The sequence below is a fragment of the Polistes fuscatus genome, unplaced genomic scaffold, assembly GCF_010416935.1.
Source record: "Polistes fuscatus isolate 324 unplaced genomic scaffold, CU_Pfus_HIC Scaffold9, whole genome shotgun sequence".
Lineage (NCBI taxonomy): Eukaryota > Metazoa > Arthropoda > Insecta > Hymenoptera > Vespidae > Polistes > Polistes fuscatus.
The window spans coordinates 6,227,498-6,243,181 of NW_025113173.1; the positions used below are offsets into that span (position 1 = coordinate 6,227,498).

The 15,684-nt window shown below is 32.9% G+C and overlaps 1 protein-coding gene across 3 annotated transcripts in view; it reads left to right on the top strand.

The window, feature by feature from the left end:
• Positions 1–583: 583 nt before the first annotated feature.
• LOC122525341 (proto-oncogene tyrosine-protein kinase receptor Ret) overlaps positions 584–15,684 on the top strand; it is a 38,115-nt gene continuing 23,014 nt past the window's right edge. For 2 of the 3 annotated variants that reach the window (XM_043648067.1, XM_043648069.1), the window contains exons 1-2: positions 584–994; positions 1,830–2,042. In XM_043648067.1, coding sequence (XP_043504002.1) covers positions 1,958–2,042 — 85 coding nt within the window. In that variant the 5' untranslated portion in view covers positions 584–994; positions 1,830–1,957. The remainder of the gene's footprint in view (positions 995–1,829; positions 2,043–15,684) is intronic. The other variant, XM_043648068.1, reaches the window with a different exon arrangement.

Consider the following 15,684-nt stretch of genomic DNA (forward strand, 5'->3'; position numbering starts at 1 on the left):
AAGCTACTTATAAACACGCTTTATCGAGTCGTAACAAACAAAAAAACAATTAAAAATATTGATAAATATGATAATCTCTAGACACTTCATTTTCATTAAATTATTCAATAAATATTGTCTATATATAAATTATAAATATCTGAATGAACAACACACTAGTATTTTTTTTATATACAAAATTCCAACATTACGTATTAGTCAATCCAATATTCAAAATATCGATAATCAAATTAGTTATTTTTCGTGTAATTATATATTAAATTTCTTCTATAACAAATTAATATATAATAAATAATATATAATATATTATATAATTAAATAATATATATATATATATATATTTGTGCAGAATCGTAGAAAAAGCTCTTTGGTTTCATTAGAGGGTATCCTCGACGGGCCAAAACTAAGTTGGCTCGCAATAATTAGAACGTGGCCCGCGTGGAAGGACGTGTAAAAGAGGGGTCGCACCTATTCCCAGAGCAGCAACCATAGGGAGAATATATCCCTTTAGGGCGCACGCGTGTTCACGCGCACGCGCCGAAAATTTCCTCTGATAACGGCGGGCGTCTCGACGTCGTTCAGTGTCGGCTCTGACGCCGTTAAAGCCGCGACGATTTTTAGTCTGAGTCCACGCAGTCCAACTACTATATTTATTCTTCTGTTATTCGTTTTATTTCGTTATTTGGAGAATATCATTTTTCATTGGTTTATCTTTTTCTCTCTCTTCTCTGTTCCCTTTCTTTTTTGTTCTTTGATCGTCAAACATTTCGTCGTCGCATAGAAGGGATAAAGAAAACATGCATCGATTAAGTAGTTGTTGTTGGCAGTATCTTCAAATACGAACGACGTTTTGTTCCTCAAATTCGCGGCGATCGATTTTTCATTAATTAATGTACAACGTGAATTAAAGAAAAAAAAAAACGAAAAAAAAAAGAAGGAGAAATTATATTCATTGATTGTTAATAAAAAGAACATAGTAAGATAACATTTCAAGGTAATATAACAATTCTTATGTTAGAAAGTGTCTCTATTTCCGTTATGTCGTAACAAATTTAATCAATCAACTACGCGCGTTTCTTTTTTTTCTTTTTTTTGTTATAATTGATACTCTCAAGTTAAACTCATTATATATATATATATATGATGTATTTATTTCTAAATTGTCTTGTGTGTCTAAGCACGCTATATATCATGCTATACTTAATCGAGCAAAAATTTAATAAATTTACGGTGTACGATTTTAAATGGCATTAATTATAAAAAATAATTATATCCTGTAAGTTTATTTCATATTAGTCTTATAAAACGATTAATCAATTTTCGAACATTTATTTTTACCTTCAACAAAAATTATCGAAAGGTAGTTCTTTATAATCTTTTTATTTACTCTCTTTCTCCGTCTCTTTCTCTTTATCTCTTTCTATTCAATATCACTTATCGCATCGTTCATCGGGTTCGATTTATGCCCTAATCTTTCTTTTTTTTTTTTTCTTTTATTTTCTATTTCCTCTTTTTCCTTTGCCAAGAAATATTTCTTTTTCTCACTGTATAGGAAAATAAAATAAAAACAAAAAAGAAACTTATTACATTAGAGAAAAGAGACTAGAGACACTTTCACGTTACGACACTTCACGCGATGATCTCTTTACACGCCATCGCACGTATGAATATACCTATGTAACAGCTGCCTTTTACGATCTTTTACATTTTACGATACCTTCGTAATATTTTTTTTTCCCTGTATATTAATTCGTATTAGAGAAATAAGACCTATACGATGAAAATATTCTTCTTCTTTTTTTTTTCATTCGACATTTCCATTTAATCAGATCAAAGAGAGAATGCAATGTGAGACTTTAGAAATGATAAAAGTACATTTTTTATAGTAATAACAGCAACAACAACAACAACATCAATAAAAAAGTGATTATCGTGATTTGAAAAGTGTACCATAGTCATGAAAGATCCAGTGACGCGATTTTTCCCGTTTCTTTTTATTATTTTGTGGATCCTATTGTTAAAGAGGATATCACCTTCTTCAGGTAAGGAAAAAGAAAAAAAAGTGAAATATGAAATGGATATAGGGGAATCTAATCTTCAGAATTATCATATACGATTAGGACTTACACGTAGGAGGGTTCTTTCTATATTTATTTTTTTCGTTTCTCAAAAATGTTTCGTGGAAGAGTCTTTGTAGAACTTGTCAAATGCAACTCAACGTTGAAATAAAACGAGGAACACCTGTGTGTATCCATATACATATATATATAGACGCACGATCGTAATATATATGTATATGTGTTTACTATCGAAGCATTCGTCATCTATTTATCGATATTAACGAGAATCGCGCTAGATGCATGATTAAACGTTTTTCACATCGTGTATTGTATGCAAAATCAGTATTTGTATTGCAAGCCCCTCCTATCCCTCCTCATTCCTCTAGCGAGCTAGACTCTTTTTTTATCTTTCATATATCCAAAGTCGTAAAACGTACTAACCTTGTCGGAGAATTGAATTTGCGTTTGATTAAGTTCTCAGTTTGTTTATTATAGAAAGCAATTTTATTATCACTCCTCGATATAACCAATACATCATTTCGTTTATCTATAACCTTTTCTTATACTTCTTTCTCTAGATGGATTTAGAAATATCATATGGATATATATGTATAAAGATAATGTCATCGATAAAACGCTGACTATAAATGCGCTTTATGGCGCATTTCCTAACATAACATTTCATTTATATTCAGTTCGCTCAATATAAGTTATTAAAGAAGGAGTAAGAGCTTTTATAAAATCGTAGAAACAATTGTTAAACAAAAAGAATATTCGTAAACGATCAAAATCTATGAGAAAAAAAAATATTGGAAAAGCATTTAAAAAGAAGAAAAAAGACTAATGCGTTTGTACATACAATCGTCACGTCGTGGTCCATAATTGGAGGCTGCAACGAGTGGAAATCGTCGGAAGGGGGATGATCTCTCCCTCTCTCTCCTTCTTTCTCTTTTACTTTCTTTCTCTTTTACTTTCTTTCTCTTGTAACGTGTCGATAGGCTTAACCTCTTAGCTTTTCAAGCCGATGAATTCGCACGACGACGACAACACCAGATGCATCATGTTTTCCGAGTATATTATTCCGTAGCCGACTAATCGGATTATCCGTGACAATTAGGATTCCTTTCGATTCCAATAACCGATCGATCGATCCTCTTGCAAAGTCCCTTTCCACAATGATTGCTCCTTTCATTTCCTTCTCTCTCCCTCGTTCTTCCTATTTCTCCTGAGATTAAGCACTTCAATACGTTATACGAAATCCATTCAAGTACAAGTGCGAAACATTTTCTTAAAAAAAAAAAAATTGTGTGTGTACTTATGTACGCACGTAAGAAGTTATACTTCTTTGCCGTACCAAAACGAATATATCATCAAAAACCTCAAAAATATCTTCAAAAAACTAAGTATAATCTTATTTATTTCTACATAAGGAAGAAGAAGGGTTTAATTATAATAAGAAATAAAAAAAATCACACCCCATTACATTTTCTCCAACGCGCAAAAAGAAGTATAACTTCAATATGAAATAAGAAGAAAAAAAATTCATCAAATAATAAACTTTGAGATGTATTTTCTTCGCCAGGTGCAATACGTAAATATTGTTCTTCATCCCACATTAATGTCTTTTGGTACGCAGTAAGACTCTCTTCTAAAGGAATGTGTTCGCTGAAATCATTTTGTTCAACTTTGTCGTGAATTTGATTATCGTGTATATTGTCGCCAGTGGAATGATGTCGTGAATTTGCTCGCCAGTGGAATGATTAATTACTAACTGGTCTGAAGAGATACAATAAGTAGAGGGTACATCTGATTGACGTAATTCCTGATCCATGTTTGTGTCTCGGTTTAAAGAATTGCGTTCTTCATCCGGTACAATGTCTTGATTAGGTAATACATGTATAATCGAAGCGTCAGCTAAATATTGATTTTTTCGTGCTCGAGATCGTGAACTTTAATCCATGTTTGTTAATGTAATGTTGTTTGATGTTATACGATGATAACACGGCATAGAAGAATTTTCCATATGCACATCCGCTTGCACAGTAATATAGTTGTAATAGTCATCTTTTGCAGTAAACAACGATGCATCTTGAAGAAGTAAGTATAAAAAAGAAAAGAAAAATACTTTCAATTGATCGATATATTATATATATAAGAAAGAATAAAAAAGGAATAAAAAAAAAAATAAAATAAAAATATAGATATCAGTCTACACTTAATATAAGAGAGATATATCGAATTACTTCACGCGTCAACAGCCATGGCTTGGTTAGAGCATTAGTTTTCAATCGATCATTTAAGTAAAGCAGCACTGAGTACGATTAGTATTTGGATGGGTGACCCGCTTGAGAAAAAAAGGGGAAGAAGAAGAGAAGACAACTACTTCATGCCGTAAACTTAAAATCGCTCTTTGCCGCGCGTCGTAAATACCGACAAACTTCATGGTGTCATTTTCCCAGACGCTCGGAACCAAATCACTCCCAATTACATTTTCCCCAACGCGCTAAAAGAAGTATAACTTCAAAAAAAAAATTGTTAATCGTGTATATTTTAACGTCTTGTTAGGTACGTGTAAGAAGTATGATGATTTGGTCGAACTGATAAAGGAATCGTTCAGAAGTTTTATCGATGCATATTTTGAATATCTTTTTGGGATATACAACAAGTATGATGAGAGTTAGCATATACTGTAATTGAAAATACTTTTATTTTTATTTATTATTATTTATTCGTAGTAGAAAAATTAGCAGAGATCAATTTTGTACGAATATATGTATTCGTATAATACATTTTACAATGTTTTACAATAGGTATTTGGATTCTTACTTAAAAGTATATACTTTCAGTTCTTAAAACAAATTTCAAGTAAAATCTACAAAATTGTATTTGACCAATCATCAGTGAGCTCAGCAAGTTTTAACGTCTTTACAAATACTCTGTCTTGATCGTCTATCTTAATCACGATTAACTTTCGGGAATAGATTGAAAAATCTTGTTCGTCGATCGATCCAATCGTAGACGACTTTCGTTTATCAACGCCTTCAGCGAAGTGCAGCTCTCGTTATTGATTTTGTAAGAGAGAAAAGAAAAAAAGTGTACAACGTTGGTCGGCAGAAGGGCCAGCCAGGAAAAGGGAGCGTTGATGGCGGTCGCGATAGCGGTCTACGCACATACATACATTCATGCATGCATGCATGCATGCATATATACAGCTAGTATTGCTAACGGTTCAAAACGATGCCACAGAAAGTAAAGTTCTCCGGCTGCACCACCTTCCATTAACCAAGCAACCCCATCCTACACAAACTACAACTTCCCCTCAACCCTCTCCTTCTCTCCTATTATCCATTCTGGAACTGGTCAGCAATAGCAACGGTAGCAACGACTTTAGACCTTCTCGAGGGCAATTTTGCAATAATGCCACGCGAAGGTTGAACCCGTGACATTCGCACTTGACCGTAATCAGAAAACGCGAACGTCGTCCTACACGTTCATGCTAAAGTCGCGTGCTAGAGAAATCCCTCACGTGATTCGGGACACAACCATGATCGATATATAATAGTATTCTTTTTATCGATTTATTTCATCTCTTTTCGTTTAAATTTTAGCGTAATCTACAATTAATCGCGATATTATTACGAAATTTATCGAATATAAAATTAATGGTATTAAAATGTCTTACGAATTATAATAATCTTATTTTTCTAGGAATACAATTTTGATATCGATACTTTCACGCGATTCGGGATTATATACGATCAATATTTTCTTTTCTCATTAGAGTTTGAATAAGATCGATCGATATCAACCGATTGCAGTATTTAATTCAATTTTCAAGCAATGCTTACAAACCGAGACATCATTTTTCTTGATAAAATCTGGAAAAGTAAAAAAATCATTGTTCTATTGCATAATGTTCGTAAGAGTCACGTATCAAGGATTAAAAGTTAATTCCTTATCCGGTTGTTTCGATCGTTGCTCGTACGTACATACGTCAAAGAATAGGAATGGCCAACGAAAAGGGTTGTTGTTTCTTCATAAGGGGTAGTGGTTTCTGCCCTTCCTTTTGCTCGAATACCCCCAATGTCTTATTGGCTCGCGTCACGGCATCAGGCTTATCCATTGAACCGCTCGATGGCCTAGCCAAGCTAGCCTAGCTAACCAGTCAGCTAACTCGGAAATTTCGGCATCGATTTCGCCGTCGTTAGCACTGCCGAGGTTGTTTATTTTGGCTAGCAGCAGCAGCAAGCGAGTGTCGGGTCAGAGCATCTGTTCTGCTAATATATATATATCTGTCCTTGTCAATCTATCACTATATTCAAGCCGTCCGTATTTTTTATTCTAGCACCATTCGTCATTTTTTATCGAATCTCACAATCGCTAAACTAGTCTAGTAGTTCTTTCTCTCTTCCTCTCTTTCTCTTCTATCTCACACAATTTCGATGTAAATTTTCTTACATACTTAATTGCATCATTTTATGTTGTTGAATTAATTAATTGGCACAAAAGTTATTTATATTTAGATAAATGATTAGAAACAAAAGAAGAAGTTTAACTAGCTAGAATTTAAAGGTGGATTCAAGTTTAATAAAGACGATTCCATTTTTCATCGAGTAGGCGGACACCTCTATTAAAGGACTCTCTCGTACTCGTACAAACTTGAACGGTCATACATCTATGTGTAAGAAGATGGAAGAAGAAAAGGAGGTCGATCGTAGTAATAGCCTTCGTTCGAATTATATTGACGGTTTATATTGCCTGATAGCGAGAGAAAATTTTCCGGGAGAATTCGTAGCATGAAAAATCGTATTAGATTTGCCGGATTTCTCTCTCTCTCTCTCTCTCTTTCTCTCTAAACATTTATTCACGAGCGCCGTGCATACATCGTTCTTATATAGGAGAGCTTTATCTTTTGTTTCCACAGAATTGGTGCTGCGTTTCGTGCACGAACGATGCTCGTTACGGTATTGTTCTTGCCCTGTATGTGTATGCTACGTTAACCGTTCCATGTTTTGTCTGTGGCAAATAGATGTATACTAAAAACTGTTCATCGTTATTTTAATTTTTTAACAAAGTATGTGTGTGTGTGTGTGTGTGTGTCTTTATTAAACTTTTTTTCAAAGCAAAGATAGAATCGAATCAAATCTGTAATTAAAAGTGAAAAAGCTTTAATGTAAAAGGATACAAGGTTGATGTAAAATAAATCAGAGCGAAATAAGCTATTCGCGAAAGTGAACAATCGATGAACTTTTATTTTTTCTCTCTTGAAAGACCGCTTGGTAAACTCGAATCGATTCTATTCGTCTAAATTCCCTTATCGTTCTCTGTAACGTAAGTCTATACATACGTATATGTATCTATATATAGATATATATGTATGCTATAAATGTTACTATATATTCTTTGAGGACATTATATTTTTAGGTCGAAGTAAGCCGAATCCATAGAGAGAGGATCGATCGAATCCATAAAATCTGCAACATACAATGGGTGTCTTTGTCGATTCGATAAGACTCCCTTCAAAGAGTCCTTTATTGTAACATCTCACCTGATAGATATACAATATACAGCCAGAATTTTTCGTACTAGGCGAAATACCGTAACAATATATACATATTCACGAAGCATGGTTACGTTCTATTTACACCCGATAGTTGGGAACAAAAAGTATGTAAAATTTCTACTCTCTTGAACAGGATCAAATATTCATAACAAATTCAAGAATTCACAAAAGAAAAGAAGAAAAAAAAAAAGGAAAAGATAACATTTTTGTATTTCCCGAATTAAAAAATGAGAAACATGGTTTACTTTAAAAACTAGAAAATAACGAAGAGAAACGTGTCAAACACAGGTGTGTATTCGCTAAAGTTTAACTCCGTTGATGTCTCTCTTTGAACCCGCATGTTCTCACATTACAAACATACGCCTATATACATATATACCTGTACGTATCCACATATAGAAATATTCTCGCATGCCAGTTACTTGGTCGTAAATAATTAATGCACACCATTTCGCAGTAGCATCGTTTCCGAGCGAGAACAAATATCGGTGATAAACTCGGTTAGCTTTTCGCGGTGATTACTTTTATTTATTTATTTATTTATTTATTTATCTTTTTTCTTTTTTCTCTCTCTCTCTCTCTTTTTATTTGGACAGGATTTCTTAATGCGCGTAATTACAACGACACGTTTAAAATGATTACCAGAGTAAAGAAAATATATAACATCATTTATTCGAGTTAGTTTTGCGGTTAAAATATTTTAGCGATACAACGTGACCAATTTATATTGGAAAGTTAATACTCGTGTTAAAGAGAGACACCGTATCGTGAATAATAATGAGAATTGCGAGAGCAGCGATGTTTCATCGTTGTTTAACGATAGCTATTGCTGCTGCTCCTTTGGTAAACTGGAACCGTTGCTTGTTTCCTTTTACGGAAAATTACTAACTTAACAGTCGTTATCTCGATCGTTGAATTTCACGATAGGTACTTACATTCAAGTTTAACTATTATTTTATATTTTGACTTGTCAACTTATCGTATCGGTTCATAATTATTACGTTGTCATTTGTGTTGGAATGTTCATGTTCATTAGCTTTAGAACATTGACAATATTTAATGATATATGATATAAAACAAGGAACGCATAATTAGGAACATTTATTATTTTTTTAATTTTTATTTTGAGATCATAAAAAATTAATAATAAACGTTGTAGTTTGTTTGAAAAATATAGAAATGATTAAATTTATTTATATACGTTAATGTAAATGCAAAGTACGCGAAAAGATAATTTAGGTTCCAAGGACTTGTATTTCATTGAAAATGAATGGGTTGTAAGTAAATATTAGGTGTTAAATCTGTTCATGTCGATCAAAATTAGTGAAAGAAAATGTACGATCATGTACAATCGTAGAATTAAAGATCGCGTGCGACCACCGAAATCGTTAATCAAGATGGGTCTTAAAAAGCACTCTCATTCCCTCGAGCTCTGCAACTGGCGATTCATAATCAAAAAAAGATCTGGTGCATTATTTAAGTACCTGTATATATATCACGTTGGTTTTATGTATACTATATATAATATAGGATGAATCAATAATTATACTTGTACGTAATTTTATTTACTTTTCCTACGTAAATTCATTTAATTTTTTTTTTTTTTTTTTTTTTTTTAATAGAATCTGTTCATGCTATTTTATTATTTATTATTTTGTAAGCTTCGTTATATAATACTTAACAGAAATACTTAAAAATACGAGAATAGGAAGCATTAGAATTGAACAAACCGAGAATCGATATTTTAGTAGACGTTATTCTGCGGATAGTGGAATCCTAATTAGGTCGAATTTCATGCTTCTCCGAGAAACGATCATAGAGAGAAATTCGAGAGATCCGTAATCTTATAATATAATTTATAAACATAGAGGATTGGTCGCGCAATATTATCTCGCGATATACTAGTTTCTAACAAGTCGCATATAAATTTTCTTTAGTATAAGAGATATTATTTTCTCTCTCGAATTATTACTTCGTTATTTAACATATGCATAATTTTCATATAAAATGTAATGTTCCAAAATTCAAAATATAAATAAAACTAATGAAATTTATTCGCGTAAAATAGAAGTAAGTAACAAAGATAAAATAATTTCAAACGTAAACACGAATAACTTATAAGTATTAGAGAAATGCAGCAAAGAGATCGGTAATTCTTTGATTAGATTATTCAAAAAAAAGAAAAAACAAAGGTCATCCCTTTTTATTTCCATTGTCCGTGAACTTCTTAATTCTCGACGACATCATTTCTTTAAGATCGTATATTTTTCTTTAACGTTAAATCGTTTAAAGGAAAGACTTTTTTCTAGAACGATTCGCATTTTATCGCAACGTTTTCATTTCTTTTTCTGTCCCTTTTATTTCCTTTATCTTTCTCTCTGCCTTATTTCTCTCAGTCCATTCCTTTTTTTGTTTCTTTTTTAATCTTTCTCTTTCTCTTTTCGAGCACATAAATCTCGGGCAAAAAGGGCTCACAGCTAAAAGGGTTTCGCAAAGATTATGCAGGCGCAACTCCGCGATGTATTTTGGTGGATTCCAAGCACCAACTTACCCTACCACTACACACCCACAAACTTCTCTCCTTCTTTTCTTCTTTTTGCGATATATCGATCAGTACTAATTTATTCCTTCCCTCTCTCCCCACCTTATCTCTACTTTGTATTTACCATTGTACAGGAGAAACGTGTATTACTGGCTCATTGCTTCGAAGCATGCGAATCTTCTCTTCTGCCCTTAACCTTCGAGCCAAGTGTTATTGCATCGCCCCCTCCTCGTCTATTTCTTTTTATTTTGAACTTTTGGCAGAGCTTCAGTCAGTGACCCCGAAAAACATCGGTTTATAGTCGTAGCTTCCAGTAAAACTAACAACTCTTCTTCTAGATCTCTTCTTCAAATATCGGAAATATTAATTATGTAGAAAAAGAGAGTAAGATGAAATTATTTTTCTTTTTTTTTTTTTCTTTTTCTTTTTTCAAGGAAAATTTTTATAGGATAACGATTTGCGGTTTTTATCAAGAGAAAGAACTTTATTATTCGCTCGAAAAAATAGCTTACCGTGTTTCCAGTTATTTTTCCTACAGGATACGAGGAAAAAAAATAATAGGAAAGAAAATCGTTCTCGCGGGGAAACAATTATTCGGTTGAAATTATTTTCAAGCCTCGACTATAAATTTATTCTCACAAGTAAAAAGTTCATACTTAATTATAAGCCTAATTACTTCATTTTAAGCTTTGTTTTATTTTTTTTTTTTTTTTCCCAAATAATGGAATTACACTAGTTTCTTCGTAAACGTTATCATATATTATAATCTATGGTATAATATTTAACGACAAAAGGTCAGTTATCTTTTCAATAACTCGAACGAACACGTTAGGTGACGTCTTAAAGGAAGCTCGTGAAATTGAATGCCACGATGAAATAGCTTTTACTCAACCGTAACCATTTCGTCGATAACTATTCTCTTTTAGAAATGTGCCTTGTAAAACGTGCGCCAACGAGAAACCCTCGTAACTCGTTGTGAGTGACGAAGCTTAGGGCTTTTAGATGACGGTACAGGACGAAGAAGGGACAGGAGAAAGAGAAAGAGAAGGAAGAATATTAATGAAAGATTCTCTTCTTCGTTAGTCACTCCTATCAACGGGTTCTCATTAATCTAATAGAATACTAGGGATAAACGACCTTAGAATAACGCCTTGCAATATTCTCTTCATTCGTAATAAACCAAACGATAACGATTGTGTTCTTCACCTCTTATCCCCCCTGCGTGCATTGTACATTTTCTGTTTTACATTGCACATATTTCATATTGCGAAATATCAAAATTCACGATTCACAAGGTGATATGATTAAAATGTTGTAAGATAAGAGCGAAACGCATGTCCTTGTTGTAACTCGTTACGTCAGATCGTAATTTAATCTGATATCATTCGCAAAATGGAAAAGTCAAAGACATACTAGAAAACTATATATATATATACATATAGGTGAAACGCAGACTTGCGACAGTCCCATAGGGCTTTCACAGCCACACCCCATAACCCAAATACTAAAGGTACGAACCTACTAAACGGAGTATAATACAATGTTGTTAACTTGAATACCTTCTAATATACCTTGTAATACATTTACAAAGTTAATTAAATATTTTTTCATCTAACGTTGTAATCGTTATTTGTCATATAATAGCATATATTTTTATGTTATACTTAAGAACACCGCTGGATTGTTACGTTCTTGTTTGCTGGCTCGTGAATTTATGTTGATCGTTAAGAGAATTTTAAGAGAGTTTTGCCTATTAACGTAAGTCTTAGAGAATATAACGATAAACGCATTGTAAAACGGTATAACGGGGTGTCGGGAAAATGAAATTGATTTTCCATGAACGAAAGTTAAGTATAGTGCATACCTCAAATATAAATTTATTTTCAGCTAGTAAGTAGCAGATGGTTAGAATAAAAAAAACAAATATATATATATATTGAATAAATTTTTAAATAAATATAACTTCAATTTGAAATAATATAAACTTTTAAATATATAGAAATATAAATACTTTATAAAATGTATACAGAGAGAAAAAACGTAGAACATCGAAGGTAGTATAAAGATGGTATACACTTGGGTCCATGAAACGGACGATCGAATAACTCATTTAAAAGTCTAAATTCGTCGGTCGGCAAGAAACGACAATGGCGCGTGGTGGTGTAACGTCCCTCTAACGAAAATGTATATTTACAGTTGTATTTTTCAAGCATAAAAGATAAATTGTTCATGCAAATAACCATGAACGTTCCAAGAGAGGCAAACAGTGTATACATCTTGATTATTATTTACTTTTATATTCAACCTAGTCCCTTTCTTAATTCATCTTCATTATCTTCTTTTTCAATTTTTTCTTTTTTTAAAAAAAAATAAAAAAAAAAGTTGTTTGCACGGACAATAATTCATTTACCTTTGTCATTGAATTCCTCATTAAATTCTATGTTAGATTTCCATACTATCCCTACTTACTATCATCCACGCGTACCTACATTACATGATTACGTTTACTCCTCCAAGTGGAAACAATCTCTTTCTGCGGATTCATGCGGGACACGTCGACTATAGTTACATAGATATCCTTTGACGTGACTAGCATTGAAAAATTCGCAGAAATACTCGCAAAAATACTCGCTTGTTGCATTTGCCCAATGAATGCTTTTATTTTTATTTTAAATTTGACCTACGTCACGTTCCAATGCTACTGCACTTTTTTTTTCTTTTTTTCATAGAAGATCGATCGTCTTACTAAGCATAACTAATTTAAGTACTCGATAGATTTTCTTTTACATTTGCATTACACATCGAACGGATTTTACAAATATTTAACATTTTTATAAAACAATTATATTTATTATTATTAAAATCTAATTCTGCTGCTAATCGGATTAAACGCATTTTATATTTTTATTTGAACGTTGACCAATGTAATGCAAATGAAAAGATAAATTGTTTAATTAAAAGATAAAATATCACAACTCGTTCTTCTTTTCTATTTGTGCGCGATTAAAGTTTTCATGAGTATGCTTGTAAAGTCGCTGTCAGAAATTGCGTAGAAAATAACATAGATAGGAAGGAACAAGTGATGGAAGAAACAACACCAGTAACGCGATTATTTATTTATTTTTAATATCCAGAACTCCGTTGGATATATATATATATATGGGAGAGAAAGAGAAAGAGATAGAGATGGAGGTTACTTGTTTTTAGTTCTACCAATGCTTGAGTTGTATCACTAGTTCACATAACTTCAGAGAAGAAATGGTAAAACAAGTATATGCAATATCTACCTAGGTACGTGCATTGCGTTAGATGAAATTTGTTTACACTTAATGAAAAAATTCCTAATGTAAACGTTTACCGCGAATATAGTTCGTTTCAAATTGTAAGAGAAAAAAAAAAAAGAAGAAGATAAATTGTTAAAAATACTTAATAATTAAATACTATAAATATGTACGCGTAGAGATGAATATAAAATGATGTTCCGGTACATCGACCTAGGAAAATAAAATGCGTTTAATAACCGCAAAATTAGTTTTTCATCGTAGACAGGATAATTTCCAGGTATATAGAGACGTGTACGCAACAAATATGGTATCCGCAACATTATCGCGTGGAACATATACTCTGTAAACATTAAACTAGCCATTTGCGTATGTCATCGAACCGCGACATGTGTTACCAAGCCCAGACTAACAGATAATCGATTTTATGCGATCTACTTGTAAGGATATTTAAAAAGAAAACATATTTTACTTCGTTGCAGCCAGCCAGCCAGCCAGCCAGCTAGCTTTTCTAATAATTATTATTATTATCGTCATCGTCGTCGTCATCATCATCATCATCGTCGAATGATGACGACGACGATGTAAGAGACACTTTTAGAAATCGTAGGTGTGTTAAGAACTACACGAACGCTTGCTATGACATGTAAGCATCCTACATAAACGCAATTATACACAAAGACTCGTTTGAAAAATGAGAAACGCGCGTTTACCTACCTAGTTCACTTCGCGTGAAACGTTTCCCTTTCAGCTTTTATTAACGACCCTCATTAAGCTCGTACTTTGTCGTTTCGCGAACGCCTACTTCGTTGTTGTTACCGGACACACGCAGTTGCCTTTTAATTAATAAAGGTGAATTATGTGATAGCTCGATCAGATGTTAAACGATGATAGATAGAAAAAGAAAGAAAAACACGTCGAGGGACATGGTTATATATATATATATATATTTTTATATTTATACATTTTTCGTAGAATTATTACCCGATGTCACAATGTTTCTGATAATCGTTATTAATTATTAGAAGTGCATTTCTCACTTCTATCGTTATTTAATTACTATCTTTAAAGTACAATCGTAGAGAATGATTAAAAGAATGTAACAGGAAAGAAAATTAAAAGGTAAATATGATTAAAAAAAAAAAAAAAAAGAGAGAGAGAAAGGAAAAGAAAAATAGAGAACCTACTTTTAAACGTATTGTATTAACATTTCCTGGATTTCGTATGGTAACTTTTTCTTGAAAAGCATTTACAAAAAAAAAAGAAAAATGAAAAAATGAAAAAAGAGGACTAAGCAATCCATCGTTGATGGAAACGAAAAATAAAATCCGTGTACGCTTCGAAAAGTGCATCGTTCGTTCAAGAGAGAGAGAGAGAGAGAGAGAAAGGATTCAAGTCTAACCAAGTAGAATCTGTGAACATTTATTTCTATTCACGCTTCCAACACGCTCCAAACAGTCTGCGAATGAAAAACGATTCACTATACCGGGGGCTTGTAAATATTTCGTCGATGAAAAGGAAGTACGTTTTAAAGCAGTAGTGTATGTTCGAGAGAGTGAAATGGAAAGCCGCATTACCAGCAGCTTGCTCGTGTAGCAAGTCTTCTCGTTTCTAACGTCGAATAAACTCGTTAACAGACATCTTTCATACTAGTACTCAACGTTCAAAAAAGAAGAGAAGATAGAAGTATCGTCAATGGCGTTTATCCATCAAAAAGTGTAAAACCCAGCGTAGAAATTTTTCTCGACAATGCTCTCCTCATCTCCAACAACTACTACTTTTTTTTTTCTTTTAATTTTATTTGTTTGCTTTTCTTTTTTCATCAAATTTTCCGCAGAAAAATTAAAAAGAACGTATAAATTAACTTCTTCTTCCTCTTTTTCTTTTTCTTTTCGTACTCGTAATATCGAAGAAAGAAATACAAGGACAAAATCAAGGATAAGAAACGAGCAAACGAAATTGGCGAAAGAGATGTGCTTAAAAACTAGGCTATGTTTACCCTGGCTTTGATTAAAGTATCGTCCACCTTACTGGCGATAAAACTACCACGAGACTTGCGCCTGATTTGCGAGCCTTTTGTAAACACTCGTTCGCGTTCCTATGCGAAGACTGAAACGTGACTCAATTAACCGTCCTGTTCCACTTAATTGAGAACACCGATTATTCCTATCCCTTTTTTTCCCCCCTTTTATCCCTTTTTTCTTTCTCGAAGAAAAACGAAAGAAAAGGAAAGGGACA